The 23,392-nt window shown below is 35.1% G+C and overlaps 1 protein-coding gene across 1 annotated transcript in view; it reads right to left on the reverse strand.

The window, feature by feature from the left end:
• Window positions 1-23,392, reverse strand: part of LOC115439662 (DNA-directed RNA polymerase III subunit RPC1-like) — a 79,730-nt gene that overhangs the window by 49,430 nt on the left and 6,908 nt on the right. The window contains exons 3-4 of the mRNA XM_030163536.1: window positions 22,028-22,165; window positions 13,216-13,386 (exon numbers count right to left, since the gene is read on the reverse strand). Of these exons, the coding sequence (XP_030019396.1) occupies window positions 13,216-13,386; window positions 22,028-22,165 (309 nt within the window). The remainder of the gene's footprint in view (window positions 1-13,215; window positions 13,387-22,027; window positions 22,166-23,392) is intronic.

Consider the following 23,392-nt stretch of genomic DNA (forward strand, 5'->3'; position numbering starts at 1 on the left):
TGTTATTGAGATAATTGTGTTTTTGCTGCCATTAACCCTTAAGGGTCTGAGCCTATTTTGGCTGTTTTTGAGTACTTTTGATTTTGCCTTTATATACTATATAAAGAAATGATGATTACACCCATGTTTGGTATCCTTTTTTTCAGCACAACTTCATCTACAGGATGGGGAAGCCAAATTTACAATGGATATTTAGTTGTTTTTTCTCAGCAGGCACTACGTCAATTGTTTTGAAACCAAACATATATTGATGTCATAATCATACCTAACACTATTATCCATACCTTTTCAGAAACTTTTGCCCATATGAGTAATCAGGAAAGCAAACGTCAAAGAGTGTGTGATTTGCTGAATGCACTCGTCACACCAAAGGAGATTTCAAAAATAGTTGGAGTGTCCATAAAGACTGTTTATAATGGAAAGAAGAGAATGACTATGAGCAAAACTATTACGAGAAAGTCTGGAAGTGGAGGAAGCAACAAAAAACGTACCAAAGCTTTTATTAAAGCTCTCAAATCCAAAATCCTAAAGGATCCAACCAAATCCATGAGAAAAATGGCAATTGAACTTGAGGTAGACAACAAGACTGTTAGAAATGCAGTAAAATATGATTTGAAGATTTAAATTCTCATGACTTTCAATAAACAAATTGGTCATACACTGTCTTTCAATCCCTGCCTCAAAATATTGTAAATTTTGCTTCCCCACCCTGTATATCATCTGTCTTTTAGTTTTTCACTTTAACCTATTATATCAACCCAAAAGGCCAAAAAACACACAAAAAATAGAAAATCCGATTTGAAAAATGTACATAATTTATTGTATAAATAACACAAAGATGGTTAACGAATCTTTCCGAAGACTTAAAATTGTGAATATTGGTTTCAAATATTAGGTATATAAAATTTAAATTGTAATAAATTACAACTATACTCAAATATTTGACGTAAAAGCATATCTTCACATAGGCGTTTTCTCCTGTTTTCTCCCCCCTCCCCCCACCACCCCACTCCCGGTCCTCCCGGTTACAGTTCAGGTGGGGGTCATTCTCACCCTTAAATGTAATGCTAATGCAGTCTGTGGATTCGAATCCGTAGATTCGGCCAGTTTTTTCCATTTTGAAAAAGGATGAAAAATTACGAAGACATGGTCATAAATACAACGCTCGCCCCACCTCATTTTCATACTTTTACTCATGTTTGCTTCGAGTTCAAACCATCGTATCACCAGTTCTGTTTGTTCTATCAACATTAAATAAAAAGTGGGAGAGTGTTTCAAGTCCACACTTTCGAATGCAACTATCCCCAGTGGTCTACGACTTCCGAAGCTATGACGTGTAGAAAATGTCATGTGATAAGCCAGGGGTGTCAAACTCATGTTAGTTCAGGGGCCACATTCAGCCTAATATGATCTAAAGTGGGCCGGACCAGTACAATAATATAAATAATAGGATAAGAACTGATAAATAATGTCAGCTCCAAAGCTTTCTCTGTTTTTGAGTGAAAAAAAAAAAAAAGTCCAATTCTGCAATGAAAATGTTTATATCTACGAACTGTACTTGAACATAACATGAACAACTAGAAGCACTCGGAGAGTGCAGACCTCTGCCAAGGCTGATCAGTGGGCCCCCCCGTGGGCCCCCCCACCCCCGATCACCCCCAAAAGTTAATCATTTCTTCCTTATCCCATTTCCAACAAACCCTGAAAATTTCATCAAAATCTGTCCATAACTTTTTGAGTTATGTTGCACACTAACGGACAGACAAACAAACAGACAAACAAACCCTGGCAAAAACATAACCTCCTTGGCGGAGGTAAATATGAACAACCTCAAGATTCTAAAGAAACATAAGTGCAATATTAACCATACCATGCCGTAGTTTATCATTTACACATGTATATTATAACTTATAGATCACAGTGGATCTACAAATACACAAAACATTTAATAACAGACAGAATATTATTTAAATTCCACATCCTTGTCTAAAGACATTTCAGGTTGTTCATATTTGCTCTGGTTCGCATTTTTTGTAAAAGGGCAAGTCTAAATGTAAACATTTTTGTGTAATTTGACTTTTTTTTTTTGTATTTTTTTTAAACTAAATCAAAGTGAAAAATTAGCGTTTTTCATTATTTATAGGTTCTTATAATAGTATTTTACTGGTCTGACCCACTTTAGACTGAACTGACTTAAAATGACTTTAACCCTTTCATGAATGAATTATGGGAACCTTAGTTGAGATTTTTGTCCTAAGTATTTTTATTACTCTGCAGACATTTACATTTATGCATTTGGCAGATGCTTTTTTTCCAAAGCGACACACAGGGAAAAACCAATCAAATCACTAAATCAATCAAATTTTATTTATATAGCACCAGATCACAACAAAAAGTTATCTCATGACACTTTATATATAAAGTTGGTCAAAACCAGACTCTAAGCCAATTTACAGAAACCCAACAGAATCCATTAAAACAACAATGCGATTAAAAAATTTTTATGAACCTAATTTTCATGGAGTTACAAAAATGTCCACTCAGCTGGACACTATGCGTTTAATTTTTGAAGCAAAGAAACACGTATTTAAAACCCATCATGAGAAAGTGATATACTGTGTGGAAACTATGAAATAAAAACATTTTAATGCAGCTAATCTGATGTTTTCTCACATTTTATCATACTCTAATACTAGTTATTACTCACTTCATGGAGATAATATGCACAAAGAAACCCATGAATATACAAGAGAACAGCTGTAGAATAGATGTCCACTGTAGTGACCACTATGCATGAAAGGGTTGACATCATTGATTGTTAATATTTTCTGTATAATTTTTGCATTTCACACAATCATCCCACAGGCCGGATTGGACCCTTCGGTGGGCCAGTTTTGGCCCCTGGGCCGTATGTTTGACACCCGTGCCCTAAGTGTTCATTTAAATTCAGCTTTGAAAATTACATCTAAATTGTAAAGAAATAAATTCATGCGTTGTCGCTTTTGCACATTTGTCAAAGTAATAAACCACATATTTCCAAAGCTCTGTCTCCTTGTATTCTTAGAACTGTACTGAAGTCTCTGCTTTCCTACAGGAACACCAAGTACAGAGTGTGTAATGTGTTTCCAGCAGAGACACCTTGACTAAATATATCTTCGTCTTCAGTAATATGTTCACCACCTGTTAAATGCTCTGTATAAAGGTTTACAGCATTTCACATAATTACAGATTATATTACAATTACTAGAATAATATAGAACACTGACTCTTCTTTGTTGCATAAATCATGACAACACTCTTATAGACACTGTACATCAGGGGTGTCAAACATAAGGCCCGGGGTCCAACACCGGCCCGCTAAAGGGTCCAATCTGTCCCCTGGGATGAATTTGTGAAATCGACAAATTACACTGAAGATATGATCAGACAAGTAAAATAATAGCATAATAATACACTGTAACAAATTACTGTAAAAAAACAGTAAATTTTATACAGTATCATGCTGTTATTTGTAAATACAGTATAATGCTGTAAATAATGAGGTCTTTAAGGTGCAAATTTAAAACAGTAAGCTACTGCAAAATTTGACAGTATTATACAGTATTTTCTTCAATTCCTTAACTGCTGTCCGCCCAGAACTGGTCTGAACAAAGTCATCTGGCATCAAGTCCCACCAGCTCATTTAGAAAAGATTCAATCCAACAAATGTTAACTATAGACTTACTGCATCAAAGGTAAGTGGTTCTTTTTTGAAGCAGAAGGATAAAATAAAAGAGAAAATAACTGAGGATGACTATTTTCACCTGGACTTAACCCCATACAGCACGGGAACGGAGGTCACCTGATGCTTCTCTACCAACACTGTCATAACTCCATTCCGCTCCAGTTGTTCATTTATCAAGGTAATTGTGATTTTATCAACGTAACTGCGGGATTTTGGGTTCATTAAACATTAAATTGCCTCCATAAACTGCGTTCACACCGGACGCAACTTGCGCAGTATAACATGCATGATAATACTGCATATTTTGGGGCGTTAGCCGTATGTAGCAAACATGCAGCTAATTTAAGTTGAAGCATACTTGCTAGCTGCAAAGTGGACACTGTTAAACTAAACAGCGTGTCAATTTACATGGTTATATATAATAATGTCATCTCTTGTTTGAGCTTTTTCTGGCAATGTTCATGATTTTGTATTTTAAAATGTAACTTGAAGTGTTAAAATCCTTGCTTTTTGCTGTGTTACACTGTAAATATTACATTAAATATGTTTTACAGTAACATATTGTATTTTACTGTAAAAGGTACATTATGTACAGCCCAGTACCGAAATACTTTTTACAGTAAGAAACTGTAGTTGTAGAATACAGTAGAGATACTGTAGAATAACAGTAGCATGCTGGCAACTCTAGCTGCCAGTATTTTACTGTTATTTAATGGTAAAATTTGTTACAGTGTACATACATGATGACAACTGCAAATTTTTTCCTCTTTGTTTTAGTGTGAAAAAAATAAAATTACATGATAACAATGATTCTAATTATAAACTATCTTTTCACAAAAACGCTAATAATCTAATCAACCATGAATCACCTAATAATAAGTGGAATTTCAGCAATATTCTGCCCGTTACTAAATGTTTTGTGCCTGTTTAGATCCACTGTGATCTGTAAGTTATAATATTCATGTGTAAATGATAAGCTGACATATAATACTGGAAAAACTACACTTTTACTTTTTGTGCTAAACTACTTTTTGTGTGTTCATTTTTTAGTATCTTTTAATGTAAGTCAGTATCACACTTGCTCAAAGGACTGGCTCACACCGCAGATTCCTTCAGTTCGTACTGAATTGGGAAAAGTCCAGTTTTTCCTACTGTGCATCTGAAACCTGGAACACTCTCCAAAACCATCTGAAACTATCCACACCTTTATCATTAGGACAATTTAAATCCTTATTCACTTCTTATTTTACCTTCTTATTTTAACCTGTTAAACCCTGAGCATATTTTCAGGGGAAAAACGCCTAAAAAGACATACCCAAAGTAAATGAAGAATTACTCCACAATAATAAGGTTCATATGGACGTTCTTGGTGTCTATGGACGTTTAGAGACCTCACAGAATCTATTCCCATTGTCTAAAATATTGTATCTATTACTATGCCTGAGTAAACTGTAACAAACTAAAAGAGAAATTGGAATTTTTTATCCTTGCCTGTTTTTTTTTTCCGGCTGGATTGACGATGAATAAATTGCATAAATTAATTGTTCGTGTCGGAGATTTTTAATAGCGTATATTTCACCCCACAAAGATTCAAAATCATGTTTGAACATTAAAGTTTGCACGAAAATACACTTTTGATGTACTTTTATTAACATTAGGGTCTAAACTTTGAGCGAACGTTGAAAAAAACATCCATTGTTCTGATTTATTATATTTTTATAGTAGATGAATATTAATATAATTTTTTCGGCCTGCAGGCGGGCTGATAGGGCTAAAGGGGTTAAGTAGATGTCTTTGTTTTTAGTTCATCTTTATCACTTTTAATTTTTGGTACTCCTAATACGGCATTGCATGTTTCATATATTTTGTGTTTTAAATCCAAAATTTCATCTTATTTTACTTCCAGCTGCTCCTGTTTTTAAGTAGAGTTCTCTGTTTTTAATTTGTCTTTCTCACTTTTACTTTTCGGTATTTCTGATATGTCCATTGGATGTTTCAAATGTCTTCTTTTGTCTTTGTTATATTGTAAATGAGGCTGTGTCCTCAGTATATCTCCGCGTTTAAATAAAGGTTATGAATGAATGAATTATATTATTATTTACTGGTCCGGCACACTTGAGATCAAATTTGGCTGTATGTGCCGGCCCCTGAACCAAAATGAGCTCGACACCTTTGCTCTACATGATATTATGATGCACACATGCACTTGTTAGCTCTGTCTAACATGGATTTATGTATTTAGCTGAACCATTGGAGACTGCATCTCGGTGGGTTTACTTTTTTTTTTTGTTCGGTACTTCTTTCTTGTCGGTTTTCTTTGTATTTCCACGTGCAGGCATTTTTTTCCACTTCACTGCTAGGTAATTCTAGGAAAATTCCATGTCCTCATATCACTTATTATCTATCTTTATATATATACTAATATATTTAACTACAATAAAGGCAAAGAAAAAACAAAATGACTGAGTTCTATGTATTCAAATGATAATCTTTCCGAGTAGCTACTCGAATGCGTAATGAACCTGGCTTAAACATTAAATACAGAAAAAGAATCAATTCAACCTTATGAATAAAAAATTATTCAACACAAAGAGCGGAGGACTGAAGCACTGTGTCCCCAAAGGACTTTAAAATGTGACTGAGACTAAGCATAATTTTTATTATGACTATTCTGGTATTAACATTCATTCACCGGTGTTGGTCAGAGAAAAATCTACCCTTGTTTTTTGTTAGTTTCATACAATGAATATTACTTTTATAATCAAAAAAAGACAGACACTGGTTTCAGCTTCAATAATAAACCAAATAGTTAAATTAAGTAAAAACTGAGCTGTGATTTTTGTGTGCTGTGACAGCTGTACTACATACTGAATTCAATGAAGATTTTTGTTTCTCCAGCACAAATGGGAGGTAAATAACAAAAACTAACTTTAAAAAAAAGAAAAAGAAAAAAAGCATCAGCCTGAGTCAAACTGACAAGCCAATATTAGTAAAAGCATTAACCCATAAAGACCCAAACCTCCAATGATAACCACAAACATCTACTGATCTAAACTGTTTAATACCTGCTGATCCACTAATCCTATCAATACATGCAAATAATAGCTGAAAAATACAGTTTGTCATCTTTTCATGGTCATCAGATATGACCCATATGGACGTTCAGAAGCTTCACAGTGAACGTGGAAACACAGTCATCTTCTACAACACTGATTCACCACTAAAACCCATGGAGTTGGATCAATGACAGTGAATCAAATTAACAAAAATTAATAAAAAAAAAAAAAAAAATCCTACAAAATAATAAATACAAAAAAAGTACTAAAATCAAGTAAAAATGCAAAAAAAAGGAACAAAAACAGCCAAAGTAATGAAAACGATGAAAAATTAATAAAAAATCAAAAATGTAATAAGTAACACTGACAAAATAAGCCACAAACTGAACTAAAGTGAAGAAAAGGATTTTAAATAAAGTAGGAAAATGAATAAAAACGAGTAAAACATAAGTCAACTCAACAAAATAAATGAAGGCAAATAAGAAAAATGATAAATAACTTGGAGAAAAATAAGCAATAAAATGAACAAAATGATTCACCAGAAAAATGCATGGAGTTGTATCAATGACAGTGGATAAAATGAACAAGAATTAATTAAAAAAAAAAAAAGAAAAAAAAAATAAGCGGAAAAATGTACTAAAATCAAGAAAAATGCCAAAAAAAAGAACAAAAACAGCCAAAGTAATGAAAACAATGACGAAAAATCAATAAGAAATAAACAATGTAATAAGTAACACTGACAAAATAAGCCACAAACTGAACTAAACTGAAGAAAACAATTTTAAATAAGGCAGGAAAATGAACAAAATCAAGTCAAACGATAAGTCAAGTCAACAAAATGAATGGAGGCAAATACGAAAATGTACAAAATGATAAATAACATGGAGAAAAATAAGTAATAAAATGAACAAAATTAATTTAAAAAAACTGAACCTTGATTCACCAGTAAAACCCATGGAGTTGGATCAATGACAGTGAATGGAAACACTTAGTTTATGATCAGTCAATGATAGATTTTACTAAAAAACTCACTTTTTCTTCAGTTTTCTCTGTTTCTGATATATAACCCTCAACTTTAATCTGAACTTTTCTGAACATCTACGTGATCAATAAATTAACATATGGAAAAACACCTGATTTTCACACAAAAAAAGCAAAACAGAAGGGATACTATGATATTAAATGGTGATAATTCACTTAAGAAAGGATAAAATAGAGAAAAATTCATTGGGGAATTGACACAAAAGGAGCACTGGGTCTTTTATGGGTTAAAGCAAGGCTGAGGTCTGATGAAGTCAGATTCAGAATCAGAATATTTTATTAATCCCAGAGGAAACTGGGTCATAAACAGGATCTCTGGCTGTCCAAAACAAATCTCTCTAATAGATGTGAGGAATGAATAATTTGGACATGGTGAGGGTCTGGATGCTTGATTTCAGCCTCACAGACTCCAACAGCCAATTAATTCCTCCTCCTTCCAGCACACCCACCAACTGGACAGATGGATTTTCAAAAGCTGGATTTAATGTCGCAAGTGTACGAGCCTGGACAAAGTATTTCAGAGGGACACTTTTAGGAAGGTGAGTTGGAGAAATAAATAAAGTAGCCTTGAGATAATCCAGAGGGGCTTGAGAGCTTTCAAACAGACGGACTTTATATTAAAATTCCAGCGATGAAGATGTGCTTGTGTAAATTTGGCATCTTTGAACGTTGCTATGGAAACAGGAAGTCAAACACAAACTCAGACACTAAGCTCAATATTAGAAGAGAAGTGCAAAAATTATGTAAAACGCAGGTGAAAATTAGTGTAATGTAACATTTTTGTGTTGGTGTGTAATGGCACAAGTCTGCATATGGATGCGACATTTAACCCATAAACACCCAAACATCCACTATCCACCAAAACCATCTACTGATCTGAACTGTTTAATATCTGTTGATCCACTAATTCTAACAATACATGCAAATAATTGGTGTAAAATACAGTTTGTCGTCTTTTCACGGTCATCAGATATGACCCATTTGGACATTCAGAGACTCCGTAGTTACTGTGGAAACACCGTCATCTTCTACAACATTGATTCACCAGTAAAGCCCATGGAGTTGGATCGATAACAGTGGATGGAAACACTGGATTTATGTTTGGTTAATGATAGATTTTACCGATTTTGATTTAATAACCATCAACTTAAACCAGAGTTTTTATGAACATCTACATGATCAGTAAATTAAATATAGGAAAATACCTGATTTTCACTTAAGAAAACACACAACACTGAGCAAAATATTAGAATAAAGGGTGATAAATCACTTAAGAAAAATTTAAAATACAGAAAAAAAATCATTTGAGAACTGCAACAAAAATAGCACTGAGCAGTACGAATAAAACCCATGGAGTTGGATCAATGACAGTGAGTGGAGACTTTAGTTTTTATGTTTAGTCAATGATATCTTTGCTGAAAAAGTCCGTTTTCCCTCATTTTTTTCTGATTTGATGTAATATTCTTTGAATTTATTCTGAGCTTTTATGACCATCTACACGATCAGTAAATTAAACATAGGAAAATATTTAGGAAAATGATTTACACTGAAAGAACTTGAAACAAGCACGTATTGTAGCTTATTTTGGCACTGATCCAGCTGATGTTATCATGTCTATGCATGTACTGATGCCAGCATATCAATTGCCTCTATACATGTGCCAAGTTTGAAGTAAAGTGAAACGAAATTGATGTTTTTATAGACATGTGAAAACTTGGCCAGTTCGGCCAATTGGGTAGGAATTCAACTAATAATTTTGCTGCTACCGTCATGTGAAATTTTCTCCATTATAAGTAAATAGGGGAAAAAAAAGATAAAAAAAAAAAAATCATTAAAAAATTGGAACTTTGACTTACTATTCCCAAAATGTAATCACATCTATTCTGGGTCACTGGCAATCGATAAACCCAATTTGGTATGAATTCAGCCAATAGTTTTACTGCTAAAGACATCTGAAATTTTGCCAATTATAAGTAAATGGGGGGGGGGGGTTAAAAATTCATAAAAATATGAACTTTGACCTACCGTTCCTAAACTGTCCAGAGATCTATTTTGGTCACTGGCAATCTATAAACCCAATTTGGTGTGAATTCAACCAATAGTTTTGCTGCTAGATTGTTAACAAACAAACAAAAGCACTCTGTGACTCTCTGTGAAAAGTGCTCTATAAATAAAATTTACTTACTTACTACAAACAAACCAAACTAAAAACAATACCCCTTGCCTCCCCTTTGGGGGACAGGGTAATAAAGAGGATAATATTACAACAAATCCTGATAAATTGCTTAAGAAAAGTTAAATATAGAGAAAAAAATCATTTGGGAACTGCCACAAAAATACCACTGGGTCTTTAAGGGTTAAGGAGGAACAAAGATCAGCAGCTTTGGAGCTACATATTTTTTTTCTGGGGGTTGGAATGAAAAATGTCACTGCTCATTCCATCTCTCTGAGCAATAAGTCAAATTGAAGTGAACCCAAAAACGGACATCCATGCCTGGTGACACCAATCCTTTTCCCTCTACTAGCTTGGCATTGCTAATTCCCATTTGATAATGAGTTTGGCCGCTGTAAGAGCATGTTTGATTTGCATGGATTCAATTTGCAAGTTGGATGGATGTGTATCAAACCACATCTGACCATGTTGGATACATGGCTGTGATTGGCTGAGCTCAATCCAGGCTCAGTGGCAGTCAATAAGAGCAGGATCAGTGTCTGAATCAGCCAGTGCTAATGAGCATTGGCTCTCAGGCAGATTTGTCTCTTTTCTCCATTGTAAAATTATACATGTAGTTATAGTTATACAAACATTTCCTTTTTTCTCCATTCTTTGTGTATTCGGAGAACCAAATGATACAAAACTTCCCTTTTGGGTACAATTCAATGTCAACACCTCAAAAGTGAATGAGAGACTGAGTTGCTAATCCAAGTTTTTTAGTAGAATATAGAACAAATATAACAAGTGGGTGTGGAGAGGGTTTACTTCGCTTCTTCTTTAACAAGATAAAACACATTAAGGTGTGTATGTTTACACTAACCTAAACAGAAATGTGTCATATAAATGTTTTCACATAACCGATATATTCAATTCACAGCAATTACAGGTTTTTAGATAGTTTGTCCATTTTGACCAAATAGTGAAAAAAGATTCCCTTTGACCCTTAAAACATAATGCCAACTTCTCCAGAATGTAAATCTCCTGTACAATATCGATCCATTCTTCAGTTGTGGGTGCTTCAGGCTTTAATCATTTTCTAGTAATAGTCTTTTTACTTGTTGCCAAAAGCATTAACAACAGTTTTTTACCTTTCAGAGTCTAGTAATCACATGAAATATCTCCTACGTGCAGGGCTTCACACTTTTTCAGTAAAGATGTTATTTAAATGTTCGCATAGTTGCTCCCGGAATGGTTTGATCACTGGAAAACTCTAGAAAATACGATGGTGATTTGCCTAATTTGTCCCATGGAACTTTTCCGACAGAATCCCTCCAATTGTTGGAGCTTGAGGTCATCCATTGTAGTTTGTAGATATTTTCTCAGCTTTCAGTTGAAATAACTAGATTTCCTTCTTTCTCAGTATTTCCTATTTTATGCATAATCTACTGAATCAAATTTATTAGAATTTATCACGCCCTGTTTCAAGATGTACACATTGATCAGCCATAAGATTCTGACCACTGACGGGCAAAGTGATATTAAGGTTGATTATCTCATTCCGATGGGATCTGTCAGTGGGTTGGATGCATTAGGCAGAGAGTGGACATGTAGACCTCAAAGTTGATTTGTTAGAAACAGCAAAATGGGCAAGAGTAGGGATCTGAGCAACTATGACAAGGGAGAAAAGGTGATGGTCAGAGCATCTCCAGATCTTGTTCATTCCCAAAGTAAAGTGGTTTGTACCTACCAAAAGTATCTAACAAACAACCGGATCTCAACCACTCGAGCATCTATGGTAGCATAGTTTTCCATGGATCATCTCTGGACCTGCTGCTGTGGTCCTGCTTCTCTCCTGTCCCCATCATCATTATTCATTTATCGAAATAGTTGTGATAGTTTTTAGCTGAGGTGGACAACAGCAGGAGACATAGAGGTAGTGTTGCTGCGATTTGTCGACTTAATCATCCATGAAAATTAATCGACATGTCATTTTACTATTGACTTTACTATTTATTTTTGGCCCCGCACCTGGGGAATCCATGCCGGCATTGGCACTTGCAGCCAAACGGCCGCACCTCCGAGAGAGAGGGAGAGACCCTGTCTTATAAGCATCTTAAGTTTCACACAACCCACCCCCACCCCCTAGTCTGTAGATCTGTGCCTATATCATTCATTCTTACGGTTCACCCCCATCCTCCCCCGGTTGGCATGCGTACCTCATTCATTCTTCGGTTCACCCCCCCTCCCCGTGGATCAGTGTGGTCTGCAGGTGTGCCTGCATGCCAGTGCCTCGATATGCGCCTGCTGTCTCGATTTAGTTAATAGGCTAGCCCAGACTCTGATGAATATGTCATAGTCTAATGTAAATGCAGATGCTTATGCTTAGATTTTTAATGGGCTGCATAATATTTTAAACAGTTTACTTAATGAGCTTACAAACAAAAGTCAACTGTGAAGGTTCAGGTGAAAGCCCAGACAGGGTCGTTGTGTATTTTTCTCTTCTCTTTTTGTTAGCTGTAGGCAAAGTAGTCTAACTGAATTCACCCTTCCAATGAAGGACTGCATGCCACAACTAGCATCAGTACTCACTGACAGTGTCCTGAAAATGACTGGCAGGGATATGAGACCATATCTGCACCATATATATTTGCACTGTTAAGCAAATACTCACTGGAAATTTTAAGGGCCTATTGTATTAATATTTTGTTTTATATTGATATAGCTAGCCATTTTCTTGAATAACTTTGTGCATTTTTTTTTGTTTTGAATGTGGGAAACATCCCACTTCGTAATTTGTTTTTCGTTTGGAAGTATTGAAGTTATTTATACTGTTTACATTTACCATGATACAGGTGATATTATGTTTTGGTCCTTGAGTTGTATACAAAATAAAATGGACACAACAAAATAAACAGTTGGCTTTTTTTTAAAAAAAATTAGTCATTTAGATTAGTTGACTAATCAAAAAATTAGTCGAAAGATTAATCCTTAGAAAATTAGTCGTAAGTGGCAGGACTACACAGAGGAATTAGTAAAGCGTCTTAAGTTTCAGTTTCACTGTAAGGTCATATGGTGTGTGAAGAGAGAATCAATAAGAGAACTGCTAAGGAATCGGATCAATAACAAAAATCGATAATAGAATCGAAATCTTTAAATTCTTGTTGATTCCCGCCCCTACAGTAAAGACATCAAGTCTTACAACAGAAGGACACAGGAGGTCTGTTTCTGTTTCAACTCACCCGAATGTTGTCCAAGACTCTCTTAAACTCCAGTGGTTCATCCTTTCCCTCCATGGCAGCCGGGTCCAGGCCATCACCTCCATAAATAAACTGGATGATGTCACCGGTGGAGCTCCGTACTGTCAGGTCGTACTGTGAGCACAGGTCTTCCAGAGACTTCACCAGACGTCGCTTTCCAAACACAGAAATATATAATAAGAAAAGGCATCGCACATTCAAGAAACACATATAAAGGTATTCTATCCACACTGACCTGCAGGTATGGAAGTGTATTTACCCTGCAATGCTAATTTAAGAGACATATAGTTGCGGAATAAAATATTAGACCATCAAAAGTCATCAAAAACACTGGTTATGCAATCAAGTACTAACTCCTGTGTGTATCATGTGACTAAAACAGACAGAAAAGAAAACATGGAATGCCTAAAAGCACTGTTTTTGGCAGTGCAATGCCATAGATATTGATGTAAGAACTGAAATGATTTTGGTTATTATCAAGAAAACCATGGAAAATGGATAGATATCAACTCTGAAATTATATGCTATTTTTGTTTTTATCATTATATTTGCCCAAACAAATGTACCTTTAGTTGTATCAGGCATTAAAATGAACAAGAAATTGAAGAAAACAAGAGTGGTCTAATATTTTTTTTCTGCAACTGTATATTAATAAAAATAATGTAGAAGTCAACAGTTTACAGCTTCACTGCCTATTCATTCACTGAATAAGTTGTTCAGCTATTTTTTCATGTTCATGTGAAAAGCTCTTCACAGCTTTTCACTTAAACATAATCATAAATAGCAGATATTTTTCAGGTTATTTTCCGACATTTCCTGTGTGAAAATGAGCCTTTTTGTTGACAGCCTGAGAAACCTCATATAAAAACTTGCTGAATAGGTAATGAAAAGCAAATTACAAAAGATTACGGTTCTCATTTTAAAATACCACCTGTGGAGATGACAGGGTTCATACCCATTTTTCAGAGTTAAATTCAAGCACTTCTAAGGGTAATTTTCATATTTTCCCAGCACAGCGCCTTTTCATTGGGGTAAAATACATATCTACAGGAATACATAAACTCAGGATTATTATTGATATTTTCATTTTTTTATAAACTATATGGAAAAAAATATTGGGACACATCATGTCTACAGCTGTAAGACATTCTGTTCATACTGATTTAAGATATAAACATCAATATTTCCTTAAAATTTAATGGGAGATTTTTCTGTTTTTATCCATGAGTATGATTTTCAATGTTTTACCTCTAAATTTCTAAAATATTTTTCATGCTCTGACTGTACATAATAATGTTCTACCAAAACTAACCCTCTACTTTCTTTACATCTCACTTAGGAAGAAAAATCTCCCATTAAACTTTAAAGAAATACTGATGTTTCAAAACTATATGGACAAAAATATTGGGACACAGCATGACTGCAGCTGTGAGATGTCCTGTTCATGCTGATTTGAGATAAAAACATCAATATTTCCTTAAAGTTTAATGGGAGATTTTTCTTCCTAAGTGAGATGTGAAGATTAGTTGGGGTAGAAAATGGGGTAGAAAATTATTATTTACAGTCAGAGCATGAAAAATATTTTAGAAATTTAGAGGTAGAACATTTAAAATTATAGCCATGGATAAAAAAAAAAAATCAATGTTGAGAGAAATTAAGTAAAAACCATCCCTGAAGCATAGATAATGTCAACAAAACTAACCAATTCAATGTTATTCATGATGGTATAATGATGTGTCCCGATAATTCTGTCCATATAGTTTAGAAACATTAATATTTCCTTGAAGTTTAATGAGAGATTTTTCTTCCTAAGTGAAATGTAAAGAACGTAGATGGTTAGTTGTGGTAGAAAATTATTATTTAGTCGGAGCATGAACAATATTTTAGAAATTTAAAAGGTAGAATATTTAAAATCATAGTCATGAATAAAAAATAAAAATAAAAAAAATCAATGTTGAGAGAAATTAAATAAAAAACATCCCTGAAGCATAGATAATGTAATCAAAACTAAACAATGCAATTTTATTCATGACAGTATAATGTGTCCCAATATTTTTGTCCATATAGTTTAGAAACATCAACATCACAATATTTCCTTCAAGTTTAATGGGAGATATTTCTTCCTAAGTGAAATGTAAAGAAAGTAGATGGTTAGTTGTGGTAGAAAATTCTTATTTAGTCAGAGCATGAAAAATATTTTAGAATATTTAGAGGTAGAACATTTAAAATCATAGTCATGGATTAAAAAAAACAACAGAAAAATCTCCCATTAAACTTTAAAGAAATATTGATGTTTGTAACTCAAACCAGCATGGACAGGACATCTTACAGCTGTAGCCATGTGTCCCAATATTTTTGTCCATATAGTTTATGTCCATAGAGGTCGAACATTTAAAATCATAGTCATGGATAAAAAATAGATAAAAAATAAATATATGTTGAGAGAAATTAAATAAAAACCATCCCTGAAACATAGATAAGGTAAACAAAACTAACCAATGCAATGTTATTTATCACAGTATAAAACTATATTATGGCATTTATCATTATTATACACATGACTTCAATGTGTCTAGGGAAGTAATGATTACCGGTATAACGATAAACCGCGGTAAAACTGCAGACGGTTAGTATTACCATTTAAATTCTAATTATCATGATAACCGTGTTTGATTACCGCACTTTTAGGGGAAAAAACCCTATGTAAAGATCTGTTTTTATGTCAAATATTTGAGTATAGTTTTTATTTATTCCAATTTTGATTTTATATACCTAATATTTGGAACCAATATTCACCTTTAAAGTCTTTGAAAAGGTTCGTTAAGCATCTTTGTGTTATTTATGCAATAAATTATATACATTTTTTCAAATCGGATTGTATATTTTTTTTGTGTTTTCTGGCCTTTTATGTTGATATAGTAGGTTAAAGTGAAAAAAATAATAAGCAGATGATACAGATGAAGTTGTGCTGAAAAAAAAGATACCAAACATGGGTATAGTAAACATTTCTTTATATCGTACATAAAGGCAAAATCAAAAGTACTGAAAAACAGCCAAAATAGACTCAGACCACTAAGGGTTAATACCTGAATGTTTCTGCAACAGAAAGTACATTGTGCCTATTATTTTATTTATTTATTTATTTATTTTTTTACTACAACTTAGTTAAATTATTTCAGTGTGTGTATTAGTACTTTTTGAACATTTTGAGCACAGTTTCAATAATACCGCGATAATAATGATAACCGTGATAATTTTGGTCTCAATTATAGTGATATGAAATTTTCATATCGTTACATCCCTAAACGTGTCCCAGTACTTTTGTCCATATAGCGTATATCACCTGCATGGATATAAAGACAGAATGCTCCGGAAATGAGGCACTGTATCGTGCATGGATATCAGAGCAGATAAATTTCCAGCCCAGTGTCAAGATGTCAGTTTTATGGCTCCACTAAAAACCTGCAAATATTGATAGGAAAATAAAATAGAAGGCAACAGTCTGTTTTCAGAATCAGAAATTTCAGAGTGATGCCAGTGAATGTACAATTTGTCCTCCTGGTGATTCAGGAGGAAGAGACGGGATTAAATGACATCTCTAGCAAGGTTATTATTATTGTTAACGAAAACCAACGAAATGACGAAAACTAGAATTGAAAAAAAAAAAATTGGTAACAAACAAATAAAAACTATAATTAAAAGAAAATAACGAAAAAATAAAAACTATAATTAAAAGAAAAAAACAACAACTAACTGAAACTGTATTATGTGCTTACAAAACTAACTAAAACAGATACAAATTATGGATAAAATTCCCTTTGTTTTCGTCTTCGTCAATGTCGGATTGAAATGAAATCGATTTATTTCGCGCTAGCAATTTTAGCTTGCGGCACCATACGACACTTCACGGTCCGTCACTTGTGGTTTACAGTCGTCTTCCGGAGACTTAAGTTGGGAGAAAGCAACAGAGTCCTTTCTGGGATTTATTTGAATACGACGGAGAAGAAGAGAAAAGATACGACAAAACTAAAACTAAATTAAAACTAAGCATGTAGAAAAAAATTAAAACTAATAAAAACTAGCAAACCTGCTCTAAAAACTAATTAAAACTAACTGAATTAGTGAAAAAAAAGTCTAAACTAAATAAAACTAAACTATAATGAAAAATCCAAAACTATTATAACCTTGATCTCTAGTCGATATTCATTTCATGTAGCAGAATTCAGCGCAACATGCTAAGCAGCTACTGAGTCACAGCAGAGGTACGACCAACAGGGATGTCCACAGAGTCTTATGGTTCGCCCGTCATAAAGAAGTCTAATTGCAGAGACTTCCTGTCACACGTTTTACATCTTCGCTTTTGCAGTTTTAATGAAACTTCAGCCTCCCTCTGGCGATTCTGAGTCCATGATTTATTTCCAGGGGTCATTCGTGTTAACCCCATCTGGGCACTTTAATAAGTGCAGTGACAATGCTTTTGTACATGGATATTATGTTAATAAGCTTTCAGGCATAATAAAAGACTCAGATGCCAGCAGCGTGGGCTTTACTCTACACGTCTGAATGACTGTGAGCTGCACGGCATGGTCAGAGTTTTGGAAAAAGGCAATTAAATAAGACAGCAAACGGCATTAAAACCTATTTCCTCGTGATGCACCTTCTGGGCACTAGGGGCACTGTCAGTGTTCTTTTACAGATGGCGACCTCCTGATTAGTGGCACCTGTAGGGTAGTGTGCAATACAGGGCAATGGTGGCATGGAATACATTGCCACAATTTTTAATTTCAGAAATTCAAGCAGGTAGTTTTTCTAAAAGGTTGAGAATTTTCATATTTATCCAAGAATAACTGTCTGAGCTATTGCATATCCTATAATGACATCATCTAGACGTTTTTTTGTTTGTTTGTTTGTTTTTGTGGAGCTGTTTTTATTGTTTTTATTTTTATTTCATGTTTTTTTTTCTGATTTTTGGTTTATTTATTCTTTTTTCTGTTGTTGTTGATATTATGATTGTAATTGTTTTGTATTGTGTGCTGTTGCTGATTTTTGGTGTTGTGTTGTTGTGTTGGGTGTATGTACATCCTGTTTGTTGAGTGAGTTGTGGGAAATTGTTGGTGCTTTGTTTTTGTGTTGTTGATGACTCCAGGAAGAGTAGCTGCTGGGGTATGCAGTGGCTAATGGGGATCAAATTAATAAACTAAACTAAACTAAACCTGTGACGCCTATTTAAGCAGCTCGACGTATATGATCAGCCTCTCTCTCTCTGGTCTGGCCTGGTCTGGTCTCTCTCGGGTCCGCTCTCTGGCCTGATCTGCTCGGCTCTGGTCTGGTCTTGGGTCTGCTCGCTGTCTGGTCTGGTCCTGCTCTGCCCTGCCTGGTCCTCATGCTCCTCTCAACTGGCGTTTTGTAGCACTTTGTGTTTTTGTTATTGTTAGTTTATTTAACAAATCTTTGTTACATCTTTACCACTTCCTCCGTCTCCATCTTTGTCCAACCTTCGAGCCAGGTTGTGACACTCATCATAAAACATGTTAGGGTGTTATGATCCAGACTGGTCAGTGGTAGAACTCCTGATGAGTGGCAGACCAATCATAACAGTGGCATGTGGTCCAGTTACTCTGGAAGTCAGTCCCTGTTGAATTTCCTTCAGTTGGTTTTTTTCCACATATCAAGTGCTTTTCTAAAGTTGAAGCTCACTTGTTTGGGCCCCATTTTAACTGAGTTTGTCCTGAGTATCTACAGGGTGGGGAAGCAAAATTTACAATATTTTGAGGCAGGGATTGAAAGACAGTGTATGACCAATTAGTTCATTGAAAGTCATGAGAATTTATTTGCCACAAGAAAATGTACATAATAGAAAATGTTTTTATTCTATGTGTCCTCCTTCTTTCTCAATAACTGCCTTCACACGCTTCCTGAAACTTGCGCAAGTGTTCCTCAAATATTCGGGTGACAACTTCTCCCATTCTTCTTTAATAGTATCTTCCAGACTTTCTCGTAATAGTTTTGCTCATAGTCATTCTCTTCTTTCCATTATAAACAGTCTTTATGGACACTCCAACTATTTTTGAAATCTCCTTTGGTGTGACGAGTGCATTCAGCAAATCACACACTCTTTGACGTTTGCTTTCCTGATTACTCATATGGGCAAAAGTTTCTGAAAAGGTATGGATAATAGTGTTAGGTATGATTATGACATCAATATATGTTTGCTTTCAAAACAATTGACGTAGTGCCTGCTGAGAAAAAACAACTAAATGTTCATTGTAAATTTTGCTTCCCCACCCTGTATATTGAGACGGTTTCTCTGCTGGGTGAGGATCTGAGGGCATTTTCACACAGCGTACTCGAGTCCGTATCCGAGTACGCTGGTTCCCAGGTCCGCTTAATTTTATCCATGTGAATGCAACCATTCCGCGCTCAAATGCTGTACCCGAGTCCAGTTGAGAAGGTAGTCCCGGGTCCGGACTGCCCGTACCCCAGCATGGTATGTTGCCGTGTGAATGCGATCTGTGCCCGAGTCCGGAAGTGATGTGATCACCACTCCGACAACGGAAGTGGGTTAATCACCACGAGGCCATAGACAGCGCTGCACTGTAAGCCCGGAATTTGTATTTACTAAAATGCTTTAATTACAATGCACTTAAATGATTTAAGTTTTATGATGTTATTATAAAATGTTAAGTATATTCTACTAATTTGTAGACATAGTTGAAAGTACGAAAAACTTTAAGTTGAATGGAATTAAATCACTCAGTTTTAGTCATGACCACACCTTTTTATCTTCACATTGCATTGTGGGTATTGGGCATGTTGTTGAAAATGTGTTATTTTTCTGTGCAGGGGTTCAGCGGGGTTGTGGTGTTAGTGTTAATTTGGATTTAATGTGTGTATGGCAGTGTTAATTGGCCTTTTTGTGTTTGTTTTTGTATTTTTGTAGAGCTGCACCATGAGTCCAAGCCATAGGAAGAACAATTGGTTTCCTGTTCATCTAAGACTGTTAACGTACAATGGAAATCTTAATGTCTTGTCAAATTAAGAGCACTTCCTGTACTGGCAAATGACATTGAGCTAACCTCCATTCATGCTACAATATATTAAGTTGAGTAAGTTCATAACTATTTTGGTCAGGAATAGGATTTTGAGTTTGGTTATCTTAAAAAAAGTTGTTTAATCAATGATAAATTAATCTGGCTGCAATTGAGAAAATTAGTCAGTGTAACCTAAAATGCTGAGTTGAATGGTTGGATAGTGGGGTTGATTTTACAACAGATTTAAAGTACAAATAACTTGTCTTTTAGCGTTTTCTACTTAATAGTTTAAGTTCAATACTTTTAGCATTAAGTTGAACCTACTTAAACCAATTGATTAGTCGATCATTACTCAAATCATTAAAGTGCAATCACTTGCCTCAAATTTTTTGAGTAAACTCTACTTATCCGGGCTTACAGTGTGTTGTCTCCTAAAAAAGCCACAGATCTGCACGGCACGGGCTCACCTTATCAACCGAACCACTCGGTGATACATCAGGGACAATGAAGGCTGCTCTGCTTCTCTTTGCCTCAAACAGGCTAACAGATAGGTAAGAGTTTATCTTCTTCCGACTTCTGCATTTATAGGATAGTGACAGAATTCCTTCCACACCGCCACCTACTGTTTCAGCCCTGGAGCACCCATTTGTACTCGAGTACAGGCTGCGGTACGCATGTGTGAACGCAACATCTACAGGAAAGGTGTAAACGTATCCAAGTACGGTATAGACTCAAGTACGCTGTGTGAAAGTGCCCTGAAGCAGCGGGGGCCGGGGAGGGGTTAACATGAGCGGGAGATCTGTGACCGTCAAAACAAAACGGACAGACAGACAGACGGACAGACAGTCCAGTTTGGTTCATGTACCACGACACGATGTAGGGAAAACCAGAAAACGTCATGTTGGGAAATGAGAGAATCGTTAAAGGAGTCATATTTTGCTAAACCCACTTTTATTAGTCTTTGGTACATTTATTTGTGTATTTATTTGTGTATTTGGACCCAAATAGTTCCAAAAGTTTGAATTTGAACCCTCCAGGTGCTGCAAAGCTATCTTTACATTCATTCTGAAAAAAAATCAAGTGGATTTCTACAACCCGTTTTAATTCCTGCTTTATTTGTTACATCTATAACTAGTTACGTCACAACATTTGCACACGTAAGGTCAAGACTTCCGACGAACACTTCTCTGAGTACGACATAACTGTTTGTCAGCAGCAGCAGTTGTAGTAAAAACTGAAAGTATGTCCAAACTTCGAGCCGATTACCTAAAATGTTCAGCTGTTGGTTGTTTAACGAATTCAAGTGGTTAAATGGAACAGAAAGCACGGTCAACAACCTGGAGGGAGTGGGGCGTGAAGTGGCTCATTTGCATTTAAAGGGCCAGCGCTCAAAACAACCTTTCCGGTGTCATTACTCAGAAATAGGGTTGAAGATGGACCTGTGGAGTTGAATCAATGAAGAACTCAGACCCAAGCATAGCATTTACAGTTAATATAAACCACAGGGAAATGTTTTAAAATACATAATTCTGTTTAAAAAAAAGCTAAATATCACTCTTTTAAAAACTCTTATGTTCAACTTGTAGAAACCTGTAGGAACCCTGTTTTCAATCCCCGCCCCTGACAGTAATAAAGTCTTGTTATGTCCTGTGGAGCCTCTGAACTTTAAAGATACCATACAATTTCATTTTAACTGAACTTTCACTGTATATTTCACATCAGCTTGTCAAAATAAAGCATAGAATCCAAAGAAACCACCCTACCTGCATGTAGCCGGTCTCTGCAGTTTTCACAGCAGTGTCCACTAAGCCCTCTCTGCCGGCCATGGTGTGGAAAAAAAACTCGGTGGGAGTCAAACCTGAATAGAAGCTGTCCGCCACAAAGCCTTTAGCAGCAGGCAGCTGGGCAACAGCAGGCATTAAGTCATTAAGGTGGGAGAAAAAAGGAATTATTCTTGTACTTCAATGCACCTCATATTTTATTCTTAGAAATGTAACCCCCGTATAGACTAAATAAAGGAAAACAAAGACTTTACAAAAAGCTTAACGTCCATAATAGAGAAAGTTACAAGGTAAGGACATTCCCACAGAATAAATCTAGCACTTAGCAACAATAAAAAATGTCAACTAGCAAAGGAAAGAAGCAATAATGAACTGAAATTAAGTTACAACTAGAGGTACAATGGGTAAGATGTTGCCTATGGTGTAGAGCAGGGGTGTCAAACATGCGGCCCGTGGGCCAAAACCGGCCCGCAAAAGGTTCCAATCTAGCCCACAGAATGTGAGTGTAAAAATTACACCGAAGATATGAACAGTCAAAGGTGCTGAACTGGTTTTAGTTCAGGTTCCACATACAGACCACTAAGATCTGAAGTAAAATAATAGCATAAAAACCTATAAATAATGACTCCAAATTTTCTTCTTGGTTTAATGTGAAAAAAATAATATTACATTACGCCTATAAATAATGACAACTCCAAATTTCTCTCTTTGTTTCAGTGCAAAAAACAAAACAAAAAATTAAATCATGAAAAATATTTACATTTACAAACTATACTTGAACAATAAAATGTGAATAACCTAAATAAATACAAACAACCTGAAATGTCTAAAGAAAATTAAGTGTAATTTTAATGATATTCTGCCTGTTTTGTGTCTTTGTAGATCCAATCTGTAATACACATGTGTAAATGATAAGTTGAGGCATAATATTGGTAAATTGCACTTATTTTTCTCAAGAAATGTAATTTTTTTTCTGGTTGAGTTTTCATTATTTATAGATTATTACAGGGGTGTCAAACTCATTTTAGTTCAGGGGCCACATTGAGCCCAATTTGATCTCCAGTGGGCCGGACCAGTAAAATAATAACAGTGAAAAAAGGAAAATTATATTATGATCAGGTTTACATTTACAAAGTTTCCTTAAAAATCTGAATAACACGAACAACTTGAATTGTCTTAAGAAAAACAAGTGCAATTTTAGTAATATTCTGCCTCGGTTTATCAGTTTATCATTTACACATGTGCATTACGATCGCACAAAACATTTAGTAACAGGCAGAATATTGGTAAAATTGCATCTAATTTTCTTAAGACATTTCCATTAGTTCGTATTTGTTCAGGTTATTC

The sequence above is a fragment of the Sphaeramia orbicularis genome, chromosome 19 (genome assembly GCF_902148855.1).
Source record: "Sphaeramia orbicularis chromosome 19, fSphaOr1.1, whole genome shotgun sequence".
In the NCBI taxonomy this organism is placed as follows: domain Eukaryota; kingdom Metazoa; phylum Chordata; class Actinopteri; order Kurtiformes; family Apogonidae; genus Sphaeramia; species Sphaeramia orbicularis.